The sequence below is a fragment of the Gigantopelta aegis genome, chromosome 11 (assembly GCF_016097555.1).
Source record: "Gigantopelta aegis isolate Gae_Host chromosome 11, Gae_host_genome, whole genome shotgun sequence".
Taxonomy (NCBI): domain Eukaryota; kingdom Metazoa; phylum Mollusca; class Gastropoda; order Neomphalida; family Peltospiridae; genus Gigantopelta; species Gigantopelta aegis.
In genome coordinates this window covers 8546097-8561459 of record NC_054709.1, presented here as the reverse complement: position 1 = coordinate 8561459, position 15363 = coordinate 8546097, and the positions used below count along the sequence as shown (strand labels likewise).

At 37.0% G+C, this 15363-nt stretch overlaps 1 protein-coding gene across 1 annotated transcript; it reads left to right on the top strand.

Moving 5' to 3' along the window:
- The first annotated feature begins 28 nt into the window (after nt 1-28).
- LOC121385525 lies at nt 29-13356 on the top strand. Its single transcript, XM_041516232.1, has 6 exons — nt 29-80; nt 2274-2333; nt 3823-4705; nt 6810-6901; nt 10647-10757; nt 13166-13356. Exons 1-6 carry the CDS (start codon nt 29-31, stop codon nt 13198-13200), a joined length of 1233 nt encoding a protein of 410 aa, XP_041372166.1. The 3' UTR covers nt 13201-13356.
- The last annotated feature ends 2007 nt before the right edge of the window (nt 13357-15363 follow it).

Below are 15363 nucleotides of genomic sequence, written 5' to 3'. Positions count from 1 at the left end.
CCGAGTAACTCTCTATTCTTGAAACATAATGGAGACGAGGCCCGCAAGAGGCGAGAAAAATAATGGAACGTTGAGACACAGTAAAGTACACTTACAACGAACATGCTTAGAACGAACTATTGCATAGAACGAACTGGTCGTAAAGTCACGTTGTATCTCCCTATACATTAATGACTAATGTATGCAAATGTGTACAACAAACTACTGATAAAACGAACTAATTATCATGGTCCCTTCCGGTTCGTTATAAGAGTACTTTATTGTACTTAATTATCTGTGGTTTACATATTATTGCTACAGGAGCATATGCATTCACAAATAAGTAGCTTTTTTGTTTTATCAACACTCTAATTAGAAACAGCATTTTCATTTATTCTCTATCGACTTGATATGTGCACGCAGTTGCCCCTCCATCCCCACCCCATCCACACACCACCCATCCTATGTTTACAAGACAATATCTCATAATTAGATGCAAATTAAAGCAATATGGCCTATAGTAAACACGTCAGCTGGGAACCGTGGTGTAATCTAAAGTATCTTGTTACTGTCAGACAGACATGGCAGCTGCTTGCAGGTTATGGAAAAACTTAGTAATATTTGATCTGCAACTGAATATCGGCAAGCCTTTATACTTTTTTTACGTGCATTTTAATTAATTAATTAATTTATAATACAGATGAACCATATATATATATATATATATATATATATATATATATATACACACACACACACACACACACACAGTCAAACCTGTCCTAGCGGTCACCTGTACTCCGCGGTCACCTGCCTTAAGCGGCCCTTTTTTCCTCCCAAACGATTTATAATGTAAATGCACCTGTAATAAGCGGTCACCTGTCTAACGCGGCCAGGGCCACCTAAATCGGATCCCAAATCGCTAAAATACCTGTATTAAGCGGCCACAGTAAAGTTTTACTATTATATAAAAGGGATATTTTAACAACAGCGATAAGGTGCAGCAAATAGCCGATCTTCACACCTTCAGGAATACTATTACTAGTACCCATTCAGTCCCGACATCTCTACTGTATATCAATTAAGAAAGTATGCCTCTGCAATGCATCTAATTGCCTCTGAGCAGGCTACGCTTGACATTTGTAGATTCACTTACTATGACAATACACCGCATGAAGCAGAAATTAAATAATTAAATGGAAAAAGAAAACAAACTTGTTGAGAACGGTTAATTTAATACATTCCATTTGCATTATTTCTGAAGTAGACGACATGTCAAATGTTGATTTATAGTCAACTTTGAAGCACACATCCGTTGATTAGCAGTATAGACGATAAAACAAGAAACAACAAATGTTTTAAAGTCTATATATGTGGCAACCTGTCTTAAGCGGCCACCTGTCTTAAGCGGCCACTTTTATGTACTCCCTTGCGTGACCGCTTAAGACAGGTTTGACAGAGAGAGAGAGAGAGAGAGAGAGAGAGAGAGAGACACACACACACACACACACAGACACAGTCAGACCTCGTTACAACGACCATGTTCAACCCTGGGTCACTTTGTCGTCATAGCAAAATTGCCGTTAGAGCGAATTAATTTATCTCTTTTGCTAAAATGACGTAAGAAACAATATTGATTAATAGTAACTAATGACTGAATAGCAATTAAATAATTAATGCATTGCAAAAACAACAAATACACGTACATATAAAAATGTTTTTTTTGTAATTAAATATATTATATGTATTTGCTGGTAGTCTAATCATTCCTTGGTTAAAGGTCAAACTCTGACTGCCATTTTCATAGAGTAGAGGCTTCAAAAAAACTTTCTACGGCTTCCAGAAACAAAGAGATTTTTTTTTTAATTTTTTTTTTTTTTTAACGACACCACTAGAACACATTGATTTATTAATCATCGGCTATTGGATGTCAAACATTTGGTAATTTCGACATATATTCCTAGAGAGGAAACCTACATTTTTCCATTAGCAACAAGGGATCTTTTATATGCACCATCCCACAGACGGGATAGCATATACCACGGTCTTTGATATACCAGTCGTGGTGCACTGGCTGGAGGGATAATTGGCCCAATGGGTCCACCGACGGGAATCGATTCCAAACCGACCGCGCATCAAGCGAGCGCCTTACCACTGGGCTACGTCCTTCCCCAAAGGAACATCTTGATGTGTACATATACTAATATTTAATTTAAGCATCTGTAAGTTGTTTACAGAAATACTGCTCAAATTATGTTCAAGGTAATTTACATTTAATCATTTGCTTTTTTCAGGAAATGACGTGTCATACTGCACCTTGCTTCAAAATCTCAATTGTGTGAATCCAAATGAAGGTAAACATATCCTGTATCAGGAAAGTTGTTTTTTTGAGTATTTATGTTTATGGTCAATAATTCCAGTTGGGCTGGACGTAAAAAGAAAAAGAAATAGAGAGAATAATACATGAGTTTCCGTTTGATACCATTTATCTTACAACGAGCTGTTTAAAAACGTATTCAACGAGCTAAAGCGAGTTGTAACATAAATGGTACCAAACGGACACGAATGTAGTATTCTATTTCTTACATACCTCGAAACAATGAAAATGTAAACAATATAATGAATTAAATTATGTTTTTTCAGAACGTAGTCTAACTGGGTCATGGATACTTATGGATACTTGACTTTAAGCATACATACCACGTTATAACCAAATTACTACTGTACTAACAGACCCGTTTTGCTTTTTAAAATAGAGCACTCCAAAACATTTGCCAACCACTCGGAAAATGAAATTGATCAAAAGCGAGCATTTTAATGTGGCGAAGCATTGTAATAATGCAGCTAATTTTGAATTTGAATGACGTCAGTATTCCAATGACGTCACTTTATATCGCTTTACAATAACACTAAGCTGGGTCATGATCTCTCTGAAACGATCTCCAACATACGTTGTATACGATTTTGATACGCAACGGTGATCTCCTACACGGGTGTGTAAGAAACTAAAATCTCTTTTGAAAATAATAAACGTGTACTATCTTTATGGGTAAATTGTCAAAACATTCAGTTGGTCAAGATATAAATAAAATAGTAATATTTACCTGTGTTGAAGAATGTCTCGTTTAATATATTTGTTTTAACCCTACAAAGATACAAAACGGACAGACAGATAGATAGACAGACATATAATTATTGTTTATTAAAGTCTCACCTCAGTTAAAACATAAAACATCACTAAACACCATAAAATCTAAAATAACACTGAGCCACTCCACATGGAGTTTGAAGAGACTATCAAATATTAATAATCGACACATAAAATATACAAATATTACATAAAGACACATAAAAGATATATCTAACTAAATCCCCAAAATGCAGTTAATAACAGTATCATACACTTAACTTATATAAAAATAAAATTCAGTTAACGTATTAAACACCATGACGCTTTGCTAAAATTAATGTGCAGGTCATGGCACTTAATCTGTACAAAGTATGACTGGATAAGATATATGACATTTTTTTCTGGATCTGTAGCAGTTATAAAACTATCCCATAATTCTATACATTTAATAAATAAAATGTCGAGAGATGCATGGATGGATAGATGGATGGAGGGATTGATGGACGGATAGATGGGGAGAGAGATGAATGGATGGATGGAAGGAGGGAGGGAATGATGGATGGATGCATGGATGGATGGGTGGATGAATATTTTGATTGCTGGACGGATGGATGGACATGGTGGATGGACAGGCATACATACAGAGAAGCAGATAGCTTTAATGTTAATTTGATTATTCGATAAAAATTGTGTGTGGGTTTTTTTTTTTTCAGAATTGTTCTACAAAGGTAATGAACTGAAGATGTGCGACTGTCCCAGCCCGTGTCGCTCCACCACCTACACAACCTCCCTCTCCTTCGTCGAGTTCTCCAGACCCTTCAAACAGAGTCTGGCCTTGTCGAGGAGCCTGGTCCCCGACATCACGGTCCACTCCGCTAGGAAGGTCCAAGCCTGGGTTCTCCTGAACATAATCAACCCCACCATCACAGAGATGTTGGCAGATCTCGGCCTTCTGCTTCTGCGAGACTACGCCACGCGGTGGAGAAGACTGGCTTCCACCACTCACCATTTCCTTAACGAAATCCAGATCTTGGCGGACTTTGTTTCTCAACACGATTTGAAGACAATCGTGATGGCGGAATTGAAACCAGAAGACGAAATCGTCCAGACTTGGCAATTTCTTCTTCACGCTGTGTCCAGAATCAACAGGTCAGTGACATACAACACCAATACATGGTTTTTTCTCGTAGATGACCTAGTCTTTGAAAACCTGGATTCTGACATGGCTGTGACAAGTCTGAATAAAACCATAAAGAATGACAACGGGTGGGTGGATGCTTTCATCAGCGGCACTGATGATACCGTTGAAACATTTAACAGATACAATGATATCATATTCAGCTTCATCTCGGCTGCTACCGCCGTATTACAGAATTATACTTACGGTGCAAATGATTCGACTATATCCGGAATTAGTTCGGCAGTTTCCGTGAACGGCTCGACAGAGTTACGCTACTTGTTTGCCGACATGAACGTATTTAATATCATTGTTAAAGAAAAGTCGTCTACCATATTGGACCAGTACAAAGCTGACATGACAAAAGCAAGGAAGATGTGGCAAGGAACAAAATACGAGGATGATCCTGATTTCTACAGGTAAGTTTTCTATCTATGGGTAACTCGAATACGAATACGAATATGTTTATTAGTTTCTTTTTTTTTCCCGTCAAATCTCCGATTCATTATAATGATTGACATAAGGTTTTATAAATTTTAATTTTCTGAATAAAATGTGGATAAAAAGTTATAAAATGTAAAATAACTGAACATCAACTGATAACGTAAACAGGTTTTTTTCTAAAATATCAAACGATAATAAATTAAGAATATTAAATGATCTATATACCTACATGGACGATTTGTTGTAAGGCGGTTAGAGTATGAATTTTAAAGTAGTTAACATAAGGGAGAGCGTGAAAATATTCAGAAGATTTATCAATTTCTATATTAAAATTGCAGTTGTCAAAAGTTGAATTAGTGAAAGGTGAATGTGAAGACTGACTTGAAGGGATAAAGTGGTTTCAGTGTTACTGTGTGTGTGGATTTCAGAGGAAGTTTGTGATTGTGTGATATTATTCTCGGAAAGGACAGGTCTCGTAATTATGCACGAAGGCGTATGTGTTTTCGCGCGCGCGTGATAAAAAGTAGTTCCGGCAATAATATTCTGTTTTTATTTGTTTATTGAAAAAGTGCAGTTTTCACGTTCGTGGAAGAATGAACGTTGTTTCTTTAGATCACGCGATATCATTTTAACCAATCCAGACGCCTATGACAAAACAGTAATTATGTAAGGAAATTATATATATATATATATATATATATATATACATACATACATACATACATACATACATACATACATACATACATACATACATACATACATATATATATATATATATATATACACACATACACACATATATATATATATATATATATATATATATATATATATATATATATATACATATATATATATACATATACATACATATATACATATATATATATATATATATATATATATATATATATATATATATATATAATGTGTGTATGTATGTATGTATGTATGTATATGTATACTATTTTGACTCACTATTTATATTTATATCATTGATTATCTACTTACTTTAGTACAATCGTGTATATTTGAGGGGTTTTGAATTAATAAACGTAATTTAAGTTCATCATGGATGGCAATTAATTATTAAGATTTCTTAATTTTTACTCATTAATAAATAGGGCATTTGTGTCTCAATCATGTTTGGACCAAAGGGGCAAAACCTGCTCATAACAATACCCCCCTTTTTAACAAGGGACTGAATATAATTCAGTCGGTAGGGCAATGTCTTTAAGTGCGATGGGTTGCAGAATCGACCGTCCTCTGTTGACTCTCGACCTAAAAACAGGTACATCAAAATCCTACGAATGTACTGTGCATCGCTTGCTGCTTTATCATGGCAGCGGATCCCCCTCCCTCTCCTCCCCAACTCTCTCCTCCCTCCCCCCCCCTCTCTCTCTCTCTCTCTCTCTCTCTCTCTCTCTCTCTCTCTCCCTCTCTCCCTCCCTCTCTCTCTCTCTCTCTCTCTCTCTCTCTCTCTCTCTCTCTCTCGGTCTAAATAGCCATAGCCGAAGTTTAAAACTTATTGTGTTTTAAACAGTCAGTCGCTAGAGCAATGACATCAGGTGCGATGGGTCCATGAGTAACCTCCCTCTGTGGACACCCATCCCAACGACTGGTAAAACAAATCGAGGAAACATAATTTAGAAATCTGTGACAACATGCTTCTCTGTAGATTAGTATTGTTTTATTTACACCTTAACCAATATTTAACTACATATTACACATACATATACAACCGTTTTATTATTTCCGAAACAGGTTTTCTTTTCTTTATACTAGGTATGTACTGCTCTGTCTGTGGGAAAGTGCATATAAAAGATGCCTTGCTGCTTTGTTATTAGGATTAACCTATGTATTGGTAACTGGTACCCCTCATTTCTCCCCCCCCCCCCCCTCTCTCTCTCTCTCTCTCTCTCTCTCTCTCTCTCTCTCTCTCTCTCTCTCTCTCTCTCTCTCTCTCTCTCTCTCTCTCTCTCTCTCTGTCTAAATAGCCATAGCCGAAGTTTAAAACTTATTGTGTTTTAAACATACATTCCATTCTTTTTCTAAGTACGAATGCGTTAATTTTAGTGACAATCTGGTGACTGTACAGATCTACTTTAAAGATCTTGGAGTACAGGAGTCAAAGAAGTCACCGGCCTATTCAACTGAAGGACTGTTGTGTGAGTAGAATCAGTTGTTTCCATTTAAGCAAGGGCGGATCTAGGATTTCCACAGGGGGATTTAGAAACGGAACTTCTTGAACCTCTGGGTTCCGCCTTATAATGGAAGGCTGTTTCCAATGTAAAATGTAAAGCACCCGTGGATTTAAGCCAGATAGGGTAACTAGGAAACGAGGATGCTTTGTTGTGTGCGTAGAGTGAAATGTTCCATTTAAGCAAAGGCGGACAGAGGATTTCCTTGAGGGGTGTGTGTAAAACAGAACTTCGCAAATGTCTGGCATCCACCCAGTCATGGAAGTCTATTTCTTCGAAATGATCTAAAACATCCCAGGATTTTCGATGGAAGGAAGGAAGGAAATGTTTTATTTAACGACGCACTCAGCACGTTTTATTTACGATTATATGGCGTCATACATATGGTTAAGGACCACACAGATATTGAGAGAGGAAACCCGCTGTCGCCATTTCATGGGCTACTCTTTTCCATTAGCAGCAAGGGATCTTTTATATACACCATCCCACAGACAGGGTACTACATACCACGGCCTTTGATATGCCAGTCGTGGTTCACAGGCTGGAACGAGAAACGAGGTTCGATCCCAGACCAACCGCGCATCGAGCGAGCGCTTTACCACTGGGTTACGTCCCGCCTCTAAATTTGCGAGGGAGACTACAACTCTAGGAATAGAGGATGCATCGTCCTGGGAGTGGCAGTCTTCCTGTACAAAAAAACACATGATAGCAGTCAAGACCTGTCAGTGCGCCCTCTCTACTCCGCCTTGTACTGAAATACTATTTTCGATTGCGGATAATTCTTTGGTCCTTCAGATTTAAAAGCTAAGTTGAAATATCAGTGTGGGTGAAAACTAACTGTGGGAAAAAAATCTTTTCAGGTCGGTAGTGTCGGGTTGCCCTTATATCCGTCTGTGTTACAAAGTTATACATTAAAGATATATAAAGAAGAAGTTATTCCCGGTGGAAAATATCTACAGTTATTTTGTATGGGAAAGTGTCAAAAACGTTATGTAAATTCTCCAAAACCCAAAGCCAATTTTAGTTTAGCATAACAAAAAAGGGGAACATATTTTGAAAATAACAAAAATGCTCTAGTTGTATTGTCAGTTTGCAGACACTTTGGTCAAGATAAATAAAACAGCACTATTTATCCACAGTGCAGGAAATGAAATGAAATGGTTTATTTAACGACGCATTCAACACATTTTATTCACCGTTATATGGCGTCGGACATACAGTAAAGGACCACGCATATATTGAGGGAGGAAACCCGCTGTCGCCACTTGATCGGCTACTCTTTTCGATTAGCAGCAAGGGATCTTTTATATGCATCATCCCATAGACAGGATAGCACATACCACGGCATTTGGTGTACCAGTCGTGGTGCACTGGCTGGAGCGAGAAATAGCTCAACGGGCCCACTGACGGGGATCGACCCTAAAGCGACCGCGCATCGAGCGAGCGCTTTACAACTGGGCTACGTCCCGACCCCCAACAGTGAAGGATATCGTCTGCTCATGGAGTCACAAATTATCTCAGTTTAGCTTCACGTAAAAAGATATAAACAAAACAGCATTGCTCACCCATAATGAAAAATGCCATTAGCCAATGTTGTTTGGAATCGCGGACTTAGGCCAGAGATTATGCCCAGGACAGACATGCTTGAAACCTTCGTGGTATATGAGCATGTAAATAAATATTGGAATGGAATGGAATCGCGGGTGTTTCACCTGTTACTAATCCATGAAGGAAAAACGACAAATTCATCCTTGGTATCAATTTGGGTTTCATCTCGCCATGTCAGTCTACCCAGATATGAACATTTCACGCTATAGTATTGTCTAACAAGCCCTTGTGATTTTGCATCAATTCCTATTAAACCATACCAAGAACGGTCTTCATTATTTAATGTTATACCGGCCTCGGTGGCGTCGTGGCAGGCCATCGGTCTACAGGCTGGTAGGTACTGGGTTCGGATCCCAGTCGAGGCATGGGATTTTTAATCCAGATACCGACTCCAAATCCTGAGTGAGTACTCCGCAAGGCTCAATGGGTAGGTGTAAACCACTTGCACCGACCAGTGATCCATAACTGGTTCAACAAAGGCCATGGTTTGTGATATCCTGCCTGTGGGAAGCGCAAATAAAAGATCCCTTGCTGCCTGTCGAAAAAAGAGTAGCCTATGTGGCGACAGCGGGTTTCCTCTTCAAAACAGTGTCAAAATTACCATATGTTTGACGTCCAATAGCCGATGATAAGATAAAAAATCAATGTGCTCTAGTGGCGTCGTTAAATAAAACAAACTTTTTTATTTAATGTTACATTTGAATATCTCCGAGTTATTTTAAAAGGACATTCCTGAGTTTTCTGCATTGTAAGATGTTTCCGACTACTAAAGGTTTCTACGATTACATATTAAATATATTTTCTTGTTTAGAATATCAGTGTATGTATATTCAATGTATTTCTGATCGTCTTAATATTTGTAAGAAGACCAAAGTGGATTTTGTCAAATAATTTCGTACGTACGATAAAAACAATATTTTAGGAAATAAAATTAAATTTAACCTAGTACAAATATTAAAACGATCAGGAAAGCGTTTAATATACAGCCACTAATATTTTATGCACATACATATATTTTATATTTAATTACAATCGTTAAACAGTCTCTGTTAGTCGATAACATCTTTAAAATTGCAGCAAACACAGGAATGTCCCTTTAAATAGTATGTTTTCTTGATTCTTTTATTCTGCTAAACTCTAAACCGGTATTTGGTTAATCTATTGTTAATCTGTCTCTGCTGACTGTTGATCGATTTTGTATGCAAGCAGGATACAACATAAGTTGATAAAATATGGAATTCCGTCAACAGACAACATGCTTCACTTAATATAATTAAGTACTGCTGTTTTATTCACATGTGTAATTACATATTGCACATAGATATAGAACGGTTTTGTTATTTCCGAAACAGTATTTCGTTTCTTGTTAAGTCTTTTTAGTAATTAATGGTTTTTAATTTATTTATCAGGTGATACAGGCGGCAGTATCGGGTTCTGTCTTGAAGGTAGTGTTCTAACTCTGGTTCTCACTTATGATTTGTTGTATAGTGAATGTTTTTCTCTATTTATCAGGTGATATTGGCAGCAGTATTGGGGTGTGTCTTGGTGGCAGCAGTGAAACGTTGTTTGATTCTATACCATTTGTATAATAATAGTGATATTGGAGGCAGTATCGGGCTGTCTTGGAGGCAGTATCTTGACGCTGTTTCATTATATAACATCATCTGTTGTATAGTGAGACCGGCCTCGGTGGCATGGTGGTTAGGCCATCGGTCTACAGGCTGGTAGGTACTGGGTTCGATCCCAGTCGAGGCATGGGATTTTTAATCCAGATACCGACTCCAAACCCTGAGTGAGTGCTCCGCAAGGCTCAATGGGTAGGTGTAAACCACTTGCACCGACCAGTGATCCATAACTGGTTCAACAAAGGCCATGGTTTGTGCTATCCTGTCTGTGGGAAGCGCAAATAAAAGATCCCTTGCTGCTAATCGGAAGAGTAGCCCATGTAGTGGCGACAGCGGGTTTCCTCTGAAAATCTGTGTGGTCCTTAACCATATGTCTGACGCCATATAACCGTAAATAAAATGTGTTGAGAGGCGTCGTCAAATAAAACATTTCTTTCTTTCTTTCTGTTGTATAGTGAATGGTTTTCTCTATTTATCAGGTGATATTGGCGGCAGTATTGGGTTGTGTCTTGGAGGAAGTGTTCTGACTCTGTTTGAAGTGTTTGACATTTTAGCCATTCTCTTTGGAAGCAGGAGAAAGCCAATGACAGGTGCGTTACAGATAACCAAATTTATTATCCACATAGTTCAAGATATTCAGGGAAATATAACCAGTATGACCCACGTGTGTCATAATGATTTCACGTGAACAGCGAATGACGTAATAATTTTGTGATGCGACGTCATAACAATGCGGCTTATCCAGTGTCAACATTTCGAAAAATGACGTCGTTTTGTGGTCTCTTTTTAGTTACGTTTGAAACGTTTTGACATGGTCCTAACTTGTTATTCATGAAAATAATATTTGGAATCATGTGGATAATAAAGAAATTATTACACTCGTGTAATACAATAATCCTGACACTCGTTTCGTAAAAACCAGTACGACACACAAGCTTGTATAATCTCTATATCACAGACTTGGCGTAGTGGTATTTTTATACTTTAAAGGCATACTGTCACAGATTTTAGGACCTTATTTCTAAAAGTATTGGATAATAAATAAAAATTACATTAATGGGCTGTATATTAAACGTGTTTCTGATCGTGGTAATATTTGTACTAGGTTAAATTTCACTTTATTTCCTAATATATATGTTTCGTACGTACGAAATTATTTGAAGACAAAATCCAGTTTGGGCTTCTTGCACATATTAAGTCGACCAGAAACACATTGAATATACAGACACTGATATTCTAAACAAGAAAATATATTTAATATGTAAGTTTAATCGTAGGAATATTTTATTAGTCGAAAACATCTTACAATGCAGCAAACTCAGGAATGTCCCTTTAATTGTTGGAAAGCAAATATAGCTATCGCATCACCTTAACTGAACCATGATGGAGTGAAATCCATGTTAACCCTCTTGGCAATATTAGTTTTTGAATTATGGACCATTGCCATAATTCAATTATTTTTACAAAATATCAATAATAAATGGATTATGGTGGTTATGAAGATGGTTGAATAAAGGATATTTAGGGACCAATCAAATAAATTTTGTCAGGTAATACTTTGTTAGACTTTTAAATAGGTCAGTGGTCTGTGACAATATGCCTTTAAAAACGTTACACTACAAGTCTAAGTTTGAGACTATTTTTCAGAACTGCTTCTTACTTTCTAGCATTTGCTTTCAGTTTATAACTAAGTAAAGATTGCATGCTGCTGCACAAAATAAAGTTCGAGTCTTGCTTCATAAAGTCAGTTTTTGCGAACAGCTGATATTGTCACTGTTTTGAAAGTGGTTCGTTAGTTCATGGCATCACAACTGTCAAAATACAGGGACCATTTTGTTTCAGAATTGTGGAGCGATATCTGAAACTTGCATAGATAGTAAATTGTGACGCAATCATGAAAAACAATGTTACCTGAAATATCCGTTGACATTGGTCTTGTGTAGGTTTGTCAAACCAGACTTTGGAAGGGCAGTCCTACTGACAAAAGTACCGTATCAGCCGAATGGCAGTCTTCCTATAAATAAACCTCCTGGTTTATATCACTGTGGACTAGTTACAGATCCATCCTGCAAATGTGGGTATCATTATGAGAGCAGCTTCCATTACTTCTTTCAGTGTAAACGTTATACCCAGCAAAGACAACATCTATTAGACTCTTTAAGTACATTTATACCAATAAATCTTCAGTTAGTACTAAATGGTAGAACCACATTACGTGACGATACAAACAAGCAAATATTTCATTATTTTCAAAAATACATTAAACAAACAGAAAGATTCAATAAATAAAATATGGTTTAATAAATGATTAGATAAATAAATTATGGCTCGATAAAAGTATATCAAAATGTGCGGAACTTATCAACTATCATACCGCGCCTTCTGATTAGAAAGATAAACTACTTTAGTTTCGCCATTTTTCTTTTCTTTAGCACTTTATTCACACTACAAATCTATTTTGCTTGATATTCTATGTATTAACTTTGTTCTGAATATTTATTGTAGTCTTTCTTCCGGTTTCACTTTATCTGCACGGTTAATTTATCTTGCTTGATGTTTTATGTATTTACTTTGTTTCAAATATTTGTAGTAATTGTAGTCGCCTATAATGATATAATATTTGTAATTAGTTGGATAACTTGTGCCCAATTCTTTTGTATATTATATGCAATAAAATATGTTTCAAACCTCCTGACAGTGATTCGTAGCTGGCATTGAATCTGAGGATCTTTAAGATTCCTCCATACTCGAAAAACAAAATGATGTAATCTATATATTTTGGAATTTCATCTTGCCCGACTCATCCTGGGGTGTTATTAAACATTCATTCATTCTCACCTGACCCAAGATCTGGGATTCAAGGAATTACGACATCCCACTAAATTCGCAGCTTGAGTAGGATCAATCATGACCATTACTAAAACATCCGTTAGACTCTTCCTTGTGCAGAGATGCAAATTTAACTACATGTATTAACATATATGTTTACATCTTACAGATTCGGAATTGCCAGAAAACAGAGATGGAAGTTAGAGCATCACCCATGTCTTGAGATGTTATTTGATAGCGTCACCAAGTTCACCACCCTTTATCGGAATGCTGTCGTGGTTGTCTTATCAGTCTCTTGTTTGTACTGTGCATTGACACTTTGACAATTATCTCAGACTCTCATGATAATAAAACAATATTGTCAAATTCGTTGTTCACGAGTTTATATGCATATTCAGGTTTAATGCCCAGGACCCTGTTTTACGAAGAAACCTTAGCGCTAAGATCACCTTAAGCGCATAACTACCGTAAATAGCTTTGTGAAACAGGGACCTGAACACTATCAAGGCCGGTAACAATTCATAAATTATTAAGTGCTCTTATTTTACATATTATTTGCTCATTTGGTAAAGTGCTGGACTCTCGTACTGACTTTAAGTTAAATTTTGTTTTGTTTAACGACACTGATTTACTATCATCGGCTAGTGAATGTCACACGTTTGGTAATTCGATATATAGCCTTAGAGAGGAAACCCCCTACAGTCTTCCGTTAGTAGCAAGGGAACTTTTATATGCACCATCCCACAGACAGGATAGCACATAGCACGACATGTAGATGGAACGTGAAATAGCCCAATGGGCCAATCGATGGGAATCGATCCTTGACCGACAGCGTATCAAGCGAGCGTTTACCACTGAGTTACGTCCCGCCCTCGGGTACTGATAGTCCATAGTTCTAATCCCCTCAGTGGAGATTTATTTGAATAGCATGTGTGGCCAACGTAGCGACTGGGTGTACTCTTAATACAGGAATCAAATTATAACCCAGTCAGGACCTATGGCCAACAGCTCCGGGACGTAGCTTCACTTGAATGGGGGGAGAGAGTATGTAGTGGTTCTGCTTATTAGACTTCATCATACACAGTTATCTGGGATAGACAATTTCGGTCTGAGATGAGGCTAGCCGAGTACCATAGTCGACATTTCCACCACCAAGGAGTGAGCATTATTAGAGAGCTCATAGTGGTACTGAAGCAAGTCTGAATCTAACGACCCAGGCGTGTGCTACAACAGCTTGTATTGAATGTGCACGTAAAACCCTATGACATGACATAACGATTCACAGACTATTTATCACATGGAGTCGATATTCCAGAGGTTTGGAGTGGACCGTACTGTTTCATACTAATGAGATCTGCGTTCGTTGTAAATTATCACAGAGATAATTAACGGAAAATTTAGTTATCTGAGTCTTCTCAAACATGGATATGTAAAAGAGAGGCGTGTTCTGATGATTCATTCATCACCGGAACAGTTTAGAGCGTTAAAGGGACATTCGTGAGTTTGCTGCATTGAAAGATGTTTCCGACTAATAAAATATTTCTACGATTAAACTTGCATATTAAATGTATTTTCTTGTTTAGAATATCAGTGGCTGTATATTCAATGTGTTTCTGGTCGTCTTAATATTTGTAAGAAGCCCAAAGTGGATTTTGTCTTCGAATAATTTCGTACGAATGAAAAAATCTGTTTTAGGAAATAAAATGAAATTTAACCTAGTACAAATATTAGAACTATCAGAAACACGTTTAATGTACAGCCACTAATAGTTTATACAGAAAAATATATTTGATATGTAATTACAGTCGTCAAACAGTCTCTGTTAGTCGATAATATCTTAAAAATTGCAGCAAATTCAGGAATCTCCCTTTAACACGAACAAATTATTGTTTAAACGCATGGTTCGAGCAGTTTTCTTTAGGATGAAGACTCTGGTTTGGTGCTTACAAAATGATTGGAGTCTGGACTCGAGACTCTAACAGAGTCTTAGACACTAATGTCATGACAACGTCATACAAATTGGTATACGTGCGACGTCATTAGAGATTGAGTCTGGATGTACGAAATTATTTGAAGACAGAATCCAGTTTGCGATTCTTACAAACATTAAGACGACCAGAAACACATTGAATATACAGATACTGATATTCTAAACAAGAAAATATATTTAATATGTAAGTTTAACCGTAGAAATATTTTATTAGTCTGAAACATCTTACAATGCAGCAAACTCAGGAATGTCCCTTTAAAGAGACATTCCTGAGTTTGCTGCAATTTTTAAGATATTTAACATATTAGTGGCTGTTTATTAAACGTGTTTCTGATCGTTCTAATATTTGTACTAGCGTAAATTTAATTTTATTTCCT

What these genes read in the sequence shown, in the direction of transcription:
- LOC121385525 (XM_041516232.1), top strand. Translation starts at nt 29, where the DNA reads ATGGAGACGAGGCCCGCAAGAGGCGAGAAAAATAATGGAACGTTGAGA. An exon ending in GATGATCCTGATTTCTACAG is followed by an intron (nt 4,706 to 6,809) that starts GTAAGTTTTCTA and finishes CGTTAATTTTAG; the next exon opens with TGACAATCTGGTGACTGTAC. An exon ending in CAGGAGAAAGCCAATGACAG is followed by an intron (nt 10,758 to 13,165) that starts GTGCGTTACAGA and finishes TACATCTTACAG; the next exon opens with ATTCGGAATTGCCAGAAAAC.